Source organism: Pinus tabuliformis, chromosome 7 (assembly GCF_031772625.1).
Source record: "Pinus tabuliformis cultivar Carrire ecotype Pingquan chromosome 7, CPIR1, whole genome shotgun sequence".
Lineage (NCBI taxonomy): Eukaryota > Viridiplantae > Streptophyta > Pinopsida > Pinales > Pinaceae > Pinus > Pinus tabuliformis.
In genome coordinates this window covers 152,012,511-152,029,595 of record NC_142293.1, presented here as the reverse complement: position 1 = coordinate 152,029,595, position 17,085 = coordinate 152,012,511, and the positions used below count along the sequence as shown (strand labels likewise).

The 17,085-nt window shown below is 33.0% G+C and overlaps 2 protein-coding genes across 2 annotated transcripts; both read left to right on the top strand.

The window, feature by feature from the left end:
• The first annotated feature begins 1,897 nt into the window (after positions 1-1,897).
• Positions 1,898-3,639, top strand: LOC149246311 (uncharacterized). The gene is made up of 4 exons (XM_089457864.1): positions 1,898-2,097; positions 2,205-2,344; positions 3,059-3,228; positions 3,312-3,639. Exons 1-4 carry the CDS (start codon positions 2,046-2,048, stop codon positions 3,430-3,432), a joined length of 483 nt encoding a protein of 160 aa, XP_089313990.1. The 5' UTR covers positions 1,898-2,045; the 3' UTR covers positions 3,433-3,639.
• An 11,667-nt stretch (positions 3,640-15,306) lies between these two features.
• Positions 15,307-16,842, top strand: LOC149246310 (uncharacterized). The gene is made up of 4 exons (XM_089457863.1): positions 15,307-15,469; positions 15,576-15,715; positions 16,263-16,432; positions 16,516-16,842. The coding sequence occupies exons 1-4, from the start codon at positions 15,418-15,420 to the stop codon at positions 16,634-16,636; spliced, it is 483 nt and encodes a 160-aa protein (XP_089313989.1). The 5' UTR covers positions 15,307-15,417; the 3' UTR covers positions 16,637-16,842.
• The last annotated feature ends 243 nt before the right edge of the window (positions 16,843-17,085 follow it).

Below are 17,085 nucleotides of genomic sequence, written 5' to 3'. Positions count from 1 at the left end.
TTTGATATGAAATGATGAGTTCATTGTTAAAAGAAAAGTTTAGTTGGTAAAGGTTTTTTTGGTTTATTATTTTAAATTAATTAATTAATAATATATAATTAATATGTATATTTGGTGGACGAGTTAGAGTTAAGTCAAGTGAATAATTAATAGTTAAGGTATAGTTTGTTAAAATTTTAGGTATCATAAATTTAACCAAAGGTGTTGAGGGTATGTTTAAGGTGGTCATTAGGAGATAGAATGGATATTTATTAAATTGAATGAGGTTGGATACACATCTATTTTTCACGTACATTATGTGTATATCAAGTAACTTTAATATAAATCTAACTATATATATAGACATTTGATACCATTTTTTAATGAGAGAAATTAGAGGACAATATAAACAAATTAAATTGATTAAGTTATGAGTGAGAAATAATGAATAAAGATAAAGAAAAGAATGAATATACAATAGGCCATATGTAGGTAAGAACAAAACAATGTATGTATTATTGTGAATGCATTGTATAATGCACTAGAAAACGTAAGAGAAAAAAAGTGTGTGTGTGTGTCTATATATATATACATATATTCTAATGGTTGGGAGAGGTATCCACCAAGCCACTAGGAGTTTGAATTTATCACTAGCGTACTTGGAATAACATGGTGGCATCCTCATTGGAAAAGTTATACACTTTTATGAAATTGAAAAACTCTACTTTTGTGATCTCCATAAACATTACATTCAATTTGAACCGGTAATCCTCTAGAGCACTAAAAAAAGCTAAATTATCAAGCCTAAACCAGATATATTTATCAATATAAATAAATTTCAACCACAATAATGTATAATAAGTAAGTAAACATAGTTCCAATTCCATATGATTAGTCATTGTTCATACATAATGCACCAGAAGATAGTGTTGCCTCTTATCTGTAAGAATCCTAGCCACAATTTGCAATCTTGATGTGAATAAAGGCTATTAAGTGTACAATGTGCATGCTATTAAAGTGGGATGCATAGCCCACTAAAGTGACTACATGTAGAGTATTGAAAAAAACACATATAAGGTTGAACTTTATGTGTATAATTTCACTCCAAATGTTGTTGAGGTTTTGCAAATACAAGACATTATCTTAGTGATAAGAGGCACCAAAAAATTACCCTTAACCTTGCCATGGTTATTGCATTATTATATTATAAAAATAGAGGTAAGGTGGTTTTAAAGCTTATGGCAATCTAAAAGCATTATGATATTATAAAAATAGAGGTAAGTTGGTTTACAAAGCTTAGGGCAATCTAAAACATAGACATTTTTTAACAATAATAATGATAACTTTGATGGGATCCCTGAGTTAAATCATATTTTAAAAAACATAAATACGTAGTTAACACTGAAGACTTAGCAATGAAATATTATGATGTTAAATCTTTGGAGAGGGGGTTAAATTTAAATAAAATTAGTTTCCCAATTTCAGCAAACTATTTAAAGTTTTCCTGAAAATCAAACTTGAAATTCATAATGTTGATTGGATAATGAATCAGCACAATCGTGTATAATTTCAATTTTTTTGTATTATCAACAGGAAAATACATATAAGTTGTGAGAGTTATCCGTATCGAGCGATTTTCAATATTCAGAGGTTAAGACAGCCGGAATTAAATTAGCTGCCAAGGAAATGAAGATAATCAAGTTTTTAAGTAGCCCACAGTATCGGGTAATGCCGCGCTAAAACCGTCCTTATCGTTACTTCAAAGTAAGATATGCATGGGACCATAATTCAACACTGAAAATGTACTGACACTGTTCTGGATAAACATCCAATGGAATGACGTTGATAAGACCATCCAAAGACGTCAGCCACTATCCGGGATTTAGAGTCGGTGCCCAGTGGGCGATTTACACAATTGGCGGCGACGACATCTTGGTTTTCTTGGCTTTTTATTTCCATAACAGCAGAGGGAACAATACAGTGAGATCACTTGAGATTTCAAAGAAAAAGTCTGTAAATTTGCTTGATTTGATTGAAATTCTGGTTTGTGGAAACTTATTAGAGAAATGGGTTCGTTAATGGGAGGCTGGGATTCTCCTACTTCCAATTCTGGGAAAGGTATAATTGCAGAGAATTATTCAATCTTCTTATGAAGAGATCTAATATTGTTGTATACATGTTTGCCTTATTATATTTTGTGGGTTTGGTTTTTGGTTTTTCCACAGGTAGATTTGAGAGAAACAAATCTCTAACTAATGAAGAGATCGAGACGTTCTGGAAGATAAAACGCCATAGTGAAGAAGAACATCTCCAGCCGGTTGCTGAGGGTCAGGCTCAAGAATTTTCAACCCATAACAATATCAACGTACGTTACCTAGAAATTTGGTTTATTTCTTGTGATGGGAAGGAATGATTATTATCTTCTTCGCCCAGAATGGAAGCTATTCATTTGGTTTATTTCCGGTGTTTAGGAAGTTTATTTCTTGTGATGGGAAGAAAGGATTGTTATCTTCCTTGCCCACAATGGAAGCTATCAATTTGGTTTATTTGTGGTGTTTGGGAAGAAATGATTATTATCTTTTGGCAATTTGGTTTATTTAGTTTATTTCTTGTGATGGGAAGGAATGATTATTATCTTCTTCGCCCAGAATGGAAGCTATTCATTTGGTTTATTTCCGGTGTTGAGGAAGTTTATTTATTGTGATGGGAAGAAAGGATTGTTATCTTCCTTGCCCACAATGGAAGCTATCAATTTATTGTGGTGTTTGGAAATTTATTTTTTGTGTTGGAAAAAATGATTATTACTTTTTCGCCCAAATTTCATTCAAAAATAATATATAAACTATGTTATAACTATTTATTTCTTGCGTTGAAAGAAATGATTGTTATGATTGAATATGTAAGAATCTCCCTAAGAGGAGGCTAGCTGCTACTGCTCCATCCCTGCATTTTATTTATTTGTTTTAAAGGTGTAGTTACAGTAGAAGATCTAGTCTGTCCAGAAGCACCACTGATAGTGGATATTGTAGAAGCAAATTTAGAAGGGTGGCCTGATTTCTTGTCCTGGTGAGTACTACAGGTATCTGAGGCAACTTTGACAAGAGGAGCTACGGACCTAAAGTTGGCTGCCAAGCGCCCAGCTGGCCTGGACACTAGCAGGAGTTTCCCAGGTTATCACACCACTACTGTTGCTGCAGACAGCCAAATTACCAAAGATGATTTAGATAATTTGAAGAATGCCAAGGCCTGGTAAGTGTCTCTGTATATTCATTTATTTTTTCCGCCATGATTTATGAATGTCTTGGCTTATTTTGGTTTGGAATACAATGTAGGTGGACAAGGAGCAATTGGGCATTTTTGAATGAGCCACCAGTTATCGCAACCGAAGGTTCAGCGCGTAAGTATGCTGCGCAGTATCATGTTTCTGCACCCGGCTGCAGACAGAGCTACTAACTAATGCACTGAGCATCATGTTTCTGCACGCGGCTGCAGACAGAGGCACTAACTAATGCCCTTGGTTACCATAAGGTCGAAAAAATGTCTGTAAAGAATGGTGTTATATATGTTTGTTTGTAAGGTACCAATGTTAATTGGTGTTGTAAATGTTTGTTTGCCAGCAGCAAAAGTATTCATGCTAATTGTATCTATATTTTTGAGTTACTTTGCATGAAAGCAGTGTTTTCATTTTCATTAGGGATGTAAAAGGAATTCATTAGGGTTCGAAGGACTTCAGATATGTTATTCCATACATGTGAGATGAAAGGGGCACAAATAATCCTGTTGTATGAGATTTGGATGGTATGAAGACATATAATATTCACAAGTGTGTGGATACTTTTGAAATGAGGGTAATGGAGTCTCAAAAGTCTATATGCTGTAAGGATAACACAAAACACCTAAATTGTGTAAATATCTTTTGCCTAATAACGTTAAATGAGGATAATGGAGTCAAGTCCATAAATGTAATGATGATTTGAATAAACTTGAATCCTTTTAAGTGACTTTCCTATTTTATACAAGTGGAGTGGATATGACAGAATCTTGAAAGGAGGATATACAAGTGGAGTGCATATAATGAATATGAAAAAGAGGATAATGTTGCCACTAAGTGTAATGATTATTCAAATCTTTTTAAATCAATTTCAAGGATACTAATAAATTTTCATTAGTCCTCTTAAAGGTGAGAAGGTCCTATTATTTTACTTTAAATCAATTTCAAGGACACTAATAGAATCTCTTTAGTGTGAGAAGGCATATTACTTTTATATATTTATATTTTTTAGTTTCAAAAATAAAAATAATATTTTTTAATAAATAAATTATTATAATATATTAATTTTATATATATAATTTGAGTAGTCAGAAAGAATGGTTATTATTTTTTTATTTTGATTAAAGTTTAATATATTTTTTAATTTTTTGAAATTATTTAAAATTATAAAATTGATTTGTATCAATTATGTGTAATTTGTAAATGTATTAATATATTAATAAAAAACCAGAAATATGTGTTTAGCTAAATCAAATCATTTAATCTATATGTTTTTATGGTGCAAATAATAAAAATTTGTGTATAAGGATTTTTAGTATGAAGCTTAAAAACAAGACCTTACTAATAAATATCTAGAGATTTTGTGAATATATTTGTATAGAATATGTGGTAGGCTTGGGATTATATATATAATATGGTCCAAGATGTCTACCATGAATAAAGATAAATTAAATCCTCCACATGGTAAAATGAAATAAGGTTTATATGAACCGATGTGCTTTGAATGAACTGATCCACTTCCATTGACTTAAAGAGCCCGGTCATTGAATTGTTGTAGAGTTTGGTGGGGTACTCTATTCTTATAGTAGGCAAACATACAAATACAATTATCATGGGGATATATAAGAGTCGTCAATTCTCCTATTAAAAGATAAATTCATGAGAGTTATCATAAGCATACACTAAGCACTATCAATACTAAGGACATGAGTGGGATATGCAAAAAAGTATTCAAATCTCCCACTCATATTGTCATTGTCATGTTCATGCTCCTTGTTCTCTTGATGTTGTGATCATCAAAAACGGGAAAATGGGAAGCACTTCTTGTAATTAGGGTTTCATGGTTAATAAGTGTTTGGAGAACTAATAGTAATGGAATAGTTTATGAAAAAATAGTACTAACTACGTGTATTATTATACTTTTCTATCTAAAATTTTTTAGAGAAAAATTATTGCTAACTATGAAAATGTTCACAGATACCTAAAAAGGAAAAAAACAAATAATGGTAAGTGTTACCCAAATTCACATTTTTAAATGTCATAGGCCAAATCAACTTTGTGAAAGAGAAATTGGTAAACATTATGGGAAAATAAATTATTATACGAGAGCATAAAATTTGGGCATGTTAGAAAACCTTCTCCCATTCTACATCAATTTCTAATTGGATGCTTGCCTAGGGCCTTTAAACAAAAACCTACAACACAACACATGCATTCATAGGATATTAAAGAATACTTCTAATTTTCTTAAATAATGATAAATACTTGTTGAAATTCTTTTATTGCATCCCCTCAATACATCCTTCCAATAAAAGGTTCCCTATTTTTATTAAAAATCCTTATTTTTTTTTACTAGAGATGACATTTAATACTTATAAACTCCCTTATAACCTACACTCCACTCCACAAATATTTATAATATATTTTCACAATTTTATTGGTTTACAAGGTGAAGCATTCATGAGATGTTAAAAGTAAAAAATATACTAATAAATTTTTGATGCCATTACAAAGATATCTTTATTACAATAATAAAAATTTCCCTATTTTTATTAAATATCCCTAATTTTTTATACTAAAAACTCTTTTTATAATCCTTAATACTTATAAATTCGCTTATACATTATACCTCACTTTACAATTACAAATATTTATAATATATTTTTACAATTTTATTAAATTTGAAATTGAAACACTCATAAAATATTAAAAGTAAAAAATATACTTATAAATTTTGATGTCATAAAAGAAATATCTTTATTATAATCCCAGCATATCACTATCTGAATTGAATCTAGATGAGGAACATCATGATCTTCAAATTTTATTTTTTATAAGTTAAATTGTCTATTTACATTGACATATGCATTTAACCCAAACCATCAACCTTATGTAAAGTCACCTCCAATCTCTGTGGTGTTTAACAAGGGAAGAATCCACGGTGTTTTAACATACTCCTCCCTTGACAAGGGGCATTTTGAAAGCAGCTCAAGTGTGGAGGTCCCATTATGTGTCTGCGCTAAACATGCTTACATAATTTTCTTTGCTTAATTAGTTTTCCGTGAGTTATTTTCTATCATTGATGATATTCATATTAATAGGTCAACCAAAAGAAATTTGTCACTCCAATATCAATCATTACAATGAAACCAATGACATTAGATACATAATTTTGGTTTGATTTTCAAGTTAGGGTCATAATAACAATTATGCGCATTATTAGGTGAGTTAATTATCTCGACAATTTAACCTTTTGTCAAAACCCCATTTTGCAATGCAATTTTTTATTTGCTTATGAAACAAACTGAAGTCTTAACCTTTTGTCAAAACCCGATTTTGCAAAACTTTTTATTTGCTTATGAAACAAATTAAAGCCGCCCGAGTGTCATAATGCCAATTATAAAATCAAGGTTATAATAGTGATTCAAAATAGTTATGATGATTTTACATTGTGGTTACGTTCAACATCACAACCCTCGAGAGAAAAGAAGATTCATTAAATGATTTTTTCTATAATTTTTTTTTGTTTACAAACTCTCTAAATTCTTTGCTTCATGGTAGATTTAAGGAGTGGAATGCATTAGCTATCCACTCTGGTGGGACAAAAATCAAAATTTCGCCAACAGAAAGTATTTATAACAGTAATAATAATTTTAAATCTAAATTTGATTAACCACATTGATCATGCGCAAGGTCATGCAACAACCATTAGTCTCCAGTCAAAAGGTCTTTACCCCAGTGACACCATTGTGATTGACACATCACATGAGGTGCAGTAACTAAAACTATAGTTTGTTTTCTATATTCTCTATCCATGAAAATATCTCACTACCCTCTTCTCTCACCACTACATTTATGTATTTGGATTTCTATAACTCTATTACATGGTAAGCCATTGGTATATATCATTATTAGTCCGTGTTTCGCGAGGGACTATAGTTATTATTACCTCGATTTTCAATCTTTTTCCATATTTATTGTAATTTTAACCAAAGTTTGAAGAAAATGCTTAGTATTCTTATTTTCCCTTAAATTGAAAAATAAATTTATAATTTTTTAGTAATTTTATTTCTAATTTTTGTGAGCTCTGATGGGACTTAATTCCTCTGGTGGAGGACATTTCATTTTTGGTATTTTTCAAAACCTGAGAATTCATTTAAGAAAAAAATAATTTTGTGAGTGGTTATTTCGTCGGTTTATTCTTGGGATACCCTTTTTGTCGATATTGAGGGAGGATGCAGTTTAGTCTCTAGATTCCCTTGTTGCTTAAAGAGAAGGCACTAGGTTCTTGCCATGTTTCGCAACCAATTCAGTGTGTGTATGGAAAGGATAAATAACAAAGACAGAAGCAAAGAATCATTGAAAGATAAGTATCAATATTCTATTTCAGTTTTTTAATGATGCATGTGATCTATGACTTTCATTATGATGGTTAAAAGTGATTTTGATTATGATAGTTTCATTTTGAGCTGACTAGATGTGTTATGTTTGTACATGATGATTTGGTCAAAGAGCTAGTTTGACTTGTTGTCACAGGAAGTAAACAAAATTGCAAGTGTACCTTATTAACAGGCCCCTAATGAAGTATGATTTCAATTTATTTCATTTCCTTTCACTCTAATAGAAATTATGTGCTTGGTACAAGAAAACATGGAAATTCCCAGGTTGGGTGGTTGAAACTGACTGCAAGGATTAGCAGAAGTGGCAAAAGGAATTGGAGCAGTGTTTTGGTAAAGCATTAAGGAGTAAGGCTATTGTGGGACACTAGTACCAAATAATGTCCATTGATTGCCCTAGGCATGCTATGACTAGTATGATGGTTTTGAGGCAAGGATATGCCTTGGTTTTGAGGCAGGGATATGCCTTGGCTTTTGGACCTTCCGATGTGAGGGAACCTTGCAAAGGGATGGATTGTCTGGGATAAGGGATGTCAGGGAACTTGGAAGGTGAGTGATTAAATGGAAGGGGGTGACTGGATTTCCCAAGGGGTTGTTTAGAAAAGAAGGAAAGGAAGAGGATGGATTTGTTTTAGTGATTTTCATTATCATATGGAATCAGACGAACATTGGGATTCTACCCTAGAATAATGAGTCGACAAATGTTCACTGAGTGAATAGGTAGCACAAGGATGGTAGCACTGGACATTGGATATAGGTTGAATTTGGCAGTTGATTCTATACTTCCTGGGAAGGAGGTGAATCTTGGTACTACATTGAGGGAGGAGGTGTGAGCCTCTGGATTCCCTTGTTGCGAATGCCGACATCATATCCTTTTACTTGTCGATTGAGCAAATGTACATATGTATATATGTGTATCTCACTGTAAATATTGTATCAAGATGGATTTATAAAGCTCCATGAATAACATGGTTATTTTTTGGTTGAAGAAAATGTGCATAAGCATATGTGTTTGTTATTGTAAATACCGCAATGAGTTGTTTTATAAAGCTCTAGTACATAGTATCTTGTCATGTTTTTAGCAGTGGTCATTGTAAATACTGCAACAAGTTGTGTTATAAAGCTCCATGGGAAGTATGTTTTTGTTTTTAGCAGCATTACTGGTTATAGGTGTCATTGAACAGAGAGGACAGTGTTCGCCTAAGGGGGAGGGGTCTGTAATAGCCCCGTGTTAAAATTTCATATAAAAGTTAATAAAGGAAAAATAAGACCAGGGTCATGGGACACATATTCCAAGATGAATGTTAGGCAAAATATCCTAGTGGGCATCACTTGTTGTGTTTATGGCTAATGGAAAATTGGCAAAGGTAATGGAAAAGGATTTGAAAAGGTAAAAAGGTGTTTTTGGCACATTATTTATGAAAATAAAGGAAATTAGGAGAAAAGGAAGGTGAAAGGTCATAGGTTTCATGTGAGGAGGAAATTGAAGAAATAGAGGAAATTGAATAAAATAGAGGCACCAATGATAAAAAGGATTTTGAGGATCAGTTCATAGCATTTTTTCAGTTCATTTTTAGAGTTAGTCATAGAGAGGAGAAGAGAACCAAGAAGAGAAGGAGATAAATAAAGCAAAGGAAGGACAAGGAAAGAAAGGAACAAACAAGGAAAGGTTGGATCAAGCATCTTCAATAGGAATACTTACATGTAACAAATTGCATGTATGGTTTCCTCGCTTGTTTTGGCATGCATGCCCTATGCATGTGTGTATTTTGTTTTCTTTTTTGTTAGTGGAATATATTTTGCCAGGTTTTGACAGTGGTTTTATCCTTGCCTTACCATTTCTGGATAGCCATGGTGTGAGGGGATTATTTCTCGGTTGAGATTTGGATTGTCAGAAGGCTTTGGATCCAGGTGAGGTGGTCTCAGGAAAATCCCAAGGGTTGGGGGTGGAGATGGTTTTCTCTAGGAAGCCCTCAACATCTAGGTGGAGACAAGAAAATTCCTCAAGGGATGGTGAAGGAATTCTTACGCATCTAAGCTTGGTTTGGTTTTTTGATCTCAAGACCAGTTTAGGTGAGATCACGGTATGGTGAGGGTGGAGGTGATTTAACCTCTTAATCCCCTTTGTTTTTTTTGGATTGTTTTATCCCATAAGATCCCTTATTCATGCTTGGAATATGGCACAGGGGTGATTGGCTAAAAGAAATATTTGATTCATTCCAATCTATAGTCGGGTGCTATGTGGAAGTGCCTGACTTGGTTGGCTTTTGCATATGGTTAATAAAAGCTAAGTTCCTCTTGTTCTGATGAGTAAATGTACTTGTTATGATGTGGCTTTAATGATTGTTCTATTATGGTTAATAATCTGGCTATATGTTGGTTATAAGCATGGTTTTATAACAGGTGCTTGTTATGGCTTCCATATGTTTTGAGTCACTAATGATTGGTTAATAAATGCATGGATTATCTAATGTTAATTCATGACCTGTAGGTTACATGTTTACAATGTGTTTGACATAATGACAATTATGGTTATACTGGATTAAGTCAAGTCCTTAATCAATTTCGTTATCAAAATCATTTTCTTCATATATTTTATGAGTTCTAGAAGTTTCATGGAGTTTTGGGTAGTGTCTAGGTCCTAGCTTTGGAAAATAGCCTAAAATCTCATAGTCGCTAGCATAACACTAGCAGAAAAAGGCTACAGTCACACTTTGGCAAGCTCATGGAAGTGACTAGAGGCTCTTAGCCACTTAGAGGGCTTGGCAAGGGACTGACTGGGTAGCTCAGAGAAAGGTAAGTCGTCTCAGGGACAAAGGTCTAGGAAGGGTGCGTTAGCCCTTGGGGGTCCTATAGCACCTGAGGAAAGTCAGTAAGGTCTGGTTGTGTCAATTCCATTTCCTTAAGGTCATCTAGGAGGTTGAGTCATATCATAGTAGCACTCTATTTCACATTTACCTAAAGGGCTTGTAACAACGTGTAATTGAGGGGCAGGGGCGTTACAATAAAACACTAAAAAATTCCCATAGTTTCTAAATAAAATACCTAAAATAAACACAAAACGTCATAACATGTAACAAGCAGTAAGGTAATCAGACTTCCCATCTTACTTTCATTCTTCCTTTTTTTTCCCGCTCAACCCAGCACATGCATATTCTTCTCGTGTCGGTGTCTACAATTGGGCAATGAATTCATCTGTAAACACTACAATAATCTCCTACACCTCTCTAAAGACATTGTCACTTATCAAATCTGAGTTGGCGGTCAGAAGGTCTGTCTCCAACTTCACAACCCGTCTTTCCAACACGGCTTCGACAAATTCAAACTTAGCCTTTATGGGTTCAAAATTTGTTGCCCTGTCTTTCTCTAAGAGCTCGACACAATGGGTGAGGAGATCCATCCTGCCCATAAGCAGATTGAACAAAAACTTAGCATCCCTTTTCCACCAAGCAAGGTCCTCCATCGAGGGTTTCTCATCATGCAATTTCTGAACTAACACTCTTTTCACACTAACATTGTTTTTACACTAACACTCTCCTTTTACTACAACAATTGAATCCAAATGGGATTGCATCAATTTATAAATCACGCTTTCCTCATCCTCCCTCGCCTTTGCTCGTGCCATTATCTCATGTAAATCCTTGATTTCAAGACCCATTAAACATTCCTACAATTTGATGAATCTTCTGAACCACCCCTGCAACCAATTCTATGGTGATTGAGATGTTGGCCATCATTTCACCATCAAAGCGACTTTGCAATCTACAAGCTGAATTCCTTGTTGAAGTGACAGGATTACTGCTCTCCTTATGAAATTAAATGAAGTTTGATGTGAAAGAATAGAGAGAATTTCATTGAAATCCTCAGAGACACCATGCATTAATAACATTCCTGCCTTAAACCATCTATCCTATCATTCTGCCACGATTTCACAAATTTTCCAACTCTCAACCTGAACGAGGGAGGCATTCACTGCTCTGTCCATCATATTCTATGGGATTGGAATGTGGCCAAATTGCCTCCCATCTATCTTGCACTTTCCCTCACCCAGGAGAACCCCGCTATTTGTCAGGTCGTCGATGAAGAAATTAAGGTGATGAAAGATATGAAACGATTCATATTATTTGAAATTTTCTAATTGATGTTCAATTCTCAACACAAGGGAAATTTTTTTATTCTTTTGTTTTGCAATCACAGAGAAAACATCCTTATTTCTATTAAGGAGTGACCTATTTCTTTTATTTTCTTTATCGACAAAGATAGAGCTAGATCTAACCCTTTCCACATTGCTATCAATTATCTTGTTGTTTTTTGCAACACCTAGACCACATGAATATTTTATTTCAATTTGTTTGTCAAGAAAAAGTAATACCCCTCTTGCTCCTGCCACCCATACAAAAAAATATGTATTTACCAATTTCACTGCTCTATATTTTTCTCTTTTTTCTCATGACTTCACACATTTTAATCTATGTATTCTTTCTTCTTCGTGATTTTCTATAACTCTACCTCATAACAAGTTTCATAGCTCTTTGCAAAATGCTACATCACCAATGGACTCTACAAATGCACCTCCACTTCTCAACGCCAAGTTTTATAGGATGAATCCCAAAATGTCCCCTCTGCAATCAAGGTGATATATTGAATGTTCAAGGTGTGTTAATACTACTACAAAATTAATCTGCAGTGGGATTTGATCATCAATGTTCTTAAATGTGTAGAATACAATTTTTTTAATTATATTTATAAGTTCACTCCGAGACCTCAAGCAAAATGCTGCTTAGTTTTCCTTTAATTAAATTTTGGTCATAATTAACTATGACAAAAGGATTTTATCATCAATTCTCTTCTTGAAACAATAATTTTTATTAACAAAACATTATTTGGAATAAACATGTCATTATGCCACACGATTTCATTTCTAACTTTACAAAACACAAGACATGTGTTATTTTCTTTATTATTACTTTTGAATGCATTCTGCCACATAAAAACTCACCCACTTGTGACAAGTCACTTTGGCCTTTTTTTATAGTTTTGAAATAAAAATATTATTTATTTATTTTACCTGTCCCATTGACTACAAATAATTAGCCTTTTTAAATATTTCAATCCATAAAAAAGTTAAAAAAAAAAAAAAAAAAACAAAACAATTTATTTATTTACAATAATTTCATAAATATTACATTTTCCATAACATTATAGCAAACTATAACAAATTCGATAAATTTTCTAAAATCAACTAAAGCAAGGATGGACTAAAAATCAATTTTATAAAATCCCTATTGTGGCACGGACTAATAAATCATTTCTAGAAACTGAGAAAAAAATCTCAAAACTCATCCAAAGTATTATAAGGTGTAAATCAATGGAGAAACTAAATAAATTGATTATTTAATATATATTATATAATGTAATATCATTAATGTTTTCTCCATATATAAAATCGCATTTTGATGTTATAGTTGATAATTTTTTTAATTTTTAATGAATGAATACTCCATTTGTCGCATCTGTTTTCATTTTTATATTAAATATTAGGAACCAACAATGTTTAGTTAATTATTGTTTTTAAGTTAATTATTGTTTTTAAATAAATTTTTTAAATAATAGAAAAAATATAAACATAATATAAAAGTATTTATAATATTGAAAATTTAGGTTTGTATTGACTTTTGTTTTTATGTGTTTTTTCCAAAAAAAAAAATATGAACATTATATTATGAATGACAGAAACATAAAATTTAAAATTTAAGAATATTTATAATAGTGAAAAACTTTATACTATGGCAGTTCATTTTATGTATTTTCTTCCAGTGGTAGAAGCTAAGATACCCAATGCAACCACAACATTTTCACTCCCAAATGCAGATTTCATAATCTACGCGGTCACGCGCAACTATTTATGGATGGCTGGGATAAACCTAACGATTCACGGGTTTCGTTGATGCAAACTGAACACCTTTAATGCCAACTCAATCTAATAATAGGTTATTTTAACTTGAGTGCAATAGCTCTAGAAGTTTTAGAAAAATGGGGAGCAACTAATTTGAGAATATTTAAGTAGCAACTAACATGAGAACTTCTAGATGTTTTAGATAATTGGGTTTGATAACATTTAGATGTTTTAGATAAGTGGGTTTGATATGAAACGATGAGCTCATTGTTAAAAGAAAAGTAATGATATAGAGTTAAGTTAGGTTAATAATTAATAGTTAATGTATAGTTTGTTAAAATTTTAGGTATCATAAATCTAATGGAAAATGTTGAGGGTATGTTTAAGGTGGTTACTAGGAGATAGAGTGGACATTTATTAAATTGAATGAGATTGGATACACATCCATTTTGCACACACATTATGTGTATATCAAGTAACTTTAATATCAATCTAACTATATATATATATATATAAACATTTGACACCATTTTTTAATGATAGAAATTAGAGGACAACATAAACTAATTGAATTGATTAAGTTAAGAGTAAGAAATAATGAATAAAGATTAAAAAAAGGAATGAATATACAATATGCAATCTGTAGGTAAGAACAAAACAATGTATGTATTATTGCGAATGCATTGTATGATGCACATGAAAACATAAAAGAAAAAAGTATATATATATATATATATATATATATATATATATATATATATATATATATATACATACTAATGGTTGGGGGAGGTATCCACCAAGCTACTAGGAGTTTCAATTTATCACTAGCTTACTTGGAAATAACATGGTGGCATTTTCATTGGAAAAGTTATACACTTTTATGAAATTGAGAAACTCTACTTTTGTAATCTCCATAAACATTACATTCAATTTAAACCAATAACCCTCTAGAGCACTAGAAAAGAGTAAATTGCCTTACCTATGAACCTAAACCCAATATATTTATCCATATAAATAAATTTCAACCACAATAATGTATAATAACGTAAATAAATATAGTTACAATTTCATATGATTAGTCAGTATTCATACATAATGCACCACAAAATATTATTGCCTCTTATATGTAATAATCCTAGCAACAATTTGCAATCTTGGTGTGAATGAGGGCTATTAAGTGTACAATGTTCATGCGATTAAAGCGGGATGCATAAGCCACTAAAGTGACCACATGTAGAGTATTGAAAGAAACACATGTAAGGTTGAACTTTATTCGTATAACTTCACTCCAAATGTTGTTGAGGTTTTGCAAATACAAGACATTATCTTAGTGAGAAGAGGTTATTGCATTATTAAATTATAGAAATAGAGGTAAGTTGGTTTACAAAGCTTAGGGAAATCTAAAACATAGACATATAAGTTGTGAGAGTTATCCGTATCGAGCGATTTTCAATATTCAGAGGTTAAGACAGCCGGAATTAGATTAGCTGCCAAGGAAATGAAGATAATCAAGTTTTTAAGTAGCCCACAGTATCGGGGAATGCCGCGATAAAAGCGTTCTTATCGTTACTTCAAAGTAAGATATGCATGGGACCATAACTCAGTACTGAAAATCTACGTGTCACCCGACCATAAGGGGACACTGTTCTGGATAAGATCATCCAAAGATGTTAGCCACTATCGGGATTTAGAGTCGGTGCCCAGTGGGCGATTTACACAATTGGCGGCGGCCACATCTTGGTTTTCTTGGCTTTTTATTTCCATAACAGCAGAGGGAACAATACAGTGAGATCACTTGAGAGTTCAAAGAAAAAGTCTGTAAATTTGCTTGATTTGATTGAAATTCTGGTTTGTGGAAACTTATTAGAGAAATGGGTTCGTTAATGGGAGGCTGGGATTCTCCCACTTCCAATGCTGGGAAAGGTATCATTGCAGAGAATTATTCAATCTTCTTATGAAGAGATCTAATATTGTTGTATGCAGTTTGCCTTATTATATTTTGTGGGTTTGGTTTTTGGTTTTTCCACAGGTAGATTTGAGAGAAACAAATCTCTAACTAATGAAGAGATCGAGACGTTCTGGAAGATAAAACGCCAGAGTGAAGAAGAACATCTCCAGGCGGTTGCTGAGGGTCAGGCTCAAGAATTTTCAGCCCATAACAATATCAACGTACGTTACCTAGCAATTTGGTTTATTTAGTTTATTTCTTGTGATGGGAAGGAATGATTATTATCTTCTTCGCCCAGAATGGAAGCTATTAATTTGGTTTATTTCTGGTGTTTAGGAAGTTTATTTCTTGTGATGGGAAGAAAGGATTGTTATCTTCCTTGGCCAGAATAGAAGCTATCAATTTGGTTTATTTGTGGTGTTGGGAAATTTATTTTTGTGTTGGAAGAATGATTGTTATTTTCTTCGCCCAAATTCTATTCTAAAAATAAAAGAAATGATTGTTATCTTCTTCGCCCAAATTCCATTCTAAAAATAATATATAAACTGTTATAATAACTTCAAAATTATGGAATATGAAAGAATCTCCCTAAGAGGAGGCTAGCTGCTGCTGCTACTGCTACTGCTCCCTCCCTGCATTTTATTTATTTATTTTAAAGGTTTAGTTACAGTAGAAGATCTAGTCTGTCCAGAAGCACCACTGATAGCGGATATTGTAGAAGCAAATTTAGAAGGGTGGTCTGATTTCTTGTCCTGGTGAGTACTACAGGTATCTGAGGCAACTTTGACAAGAGGAGCTACGGACCTAAAGTTGGCTGCCAAGCGCCCAACTAGCCTGGACACTAGCAAGAGTTTCCCAGGTTATCACACCACTACTGTTGCTGCAGACAGCCAAATTACCAAAGATGATTTAGATAATTTGAAGAATGCCAAGGCCTGGTAAGTGTCTCTGTATATTCATTTATTTTTTCCGCAGTGATTTATGAATGTCTTCGCTTATTTTGGTTTGGAATACAATGTAGGTGGACAAGGAGCAATTGGGCATTTTTGAATGAGCCACCAGTTATCACAACCGAAGGTTCAGCGCGTAAGTATGCTGCGCAGTATCATGTTTCTGCACCCGGCTGCAGACAGAGCTACTAACTAATGCACTGAGCATCATGTTTCTGCACGCGGCTGCAGACAGAGGCACTAACTAATGCACTTGGTTACCATAAGGTCGAAAAAATGTCTGTAGAGAATGGTGTTATATATGTTTGTTGTAAGGTACCAATGCTAATTGGTGTTGTAAATGTTTGTTTGCCAGCAGCAAAAGTATTCATGCTAATTGTATCTATATTCTTGAGTTACTTTGCATGAAAGCAGTGTTTTCATTTTCATTAGGGCTTCGAGGACTTCATATATTTTATTACAGAAGTGGGATGTAGAAGGAATTCATTAGGGTTCGAAGGACTTCAGATATGTTATTGCAGACATGTGAGATGAAAGGGGCACAAATAATCCTGTTGTATGAGATTTGGATGGTATAAAGACATATAATATTCACGAGTGTATGGATACTTTTGAAATGAGGGTAATGGAGTCTCAAAAGT

Excerpts from the sequence above, each read along its gene's own strand:
- LOC149246310 (XM_089457863.1), top strand. The coding sequence starts at position 15,418 with ATGGGTTCGTTAATGGGAGGCTGGGATTCTCCCACTTCCAATGCTGGG. Across the intron at positions 15,470-15,575 it reads CACTTCCAATGCTGGGAAAG|GTAGATTTGAGAGAAACAAA; the intron begins GTATCATTGCAG and ends GTTTTTCCACAG. Across the intron at positions 16,433-16,515 it reads TTGAAGAATGCCAAGGCCTG|GTGGACAAGGAGCAATTGGG; the intron begins GTAAGTGTCTCT and ends AATACAATGTAG.
- LOC149246311 (XM_089457864.1), top strand. The coding sequence starts at position 2,046 with ATGGGTTCGTTAATGGGAGGCTGGGATTCTCCTACTTCCAATTCTGGG. Across the intron at positions 2,098-2,204 it reads TACTTCCAATTCTGGGAAAG|GTAGATTTGAGAGAAACAAA; the intron begins GTATAATTGCAG and ends GTTTTTCCACAG. Across the intron at positions 2,345-3,058 it reads CAACCCATAACAATATCAAC|GTATCTGAGGCAACTTTGAC; the intron begins GTACGTTACCTA and ends TGAGTACTACAG.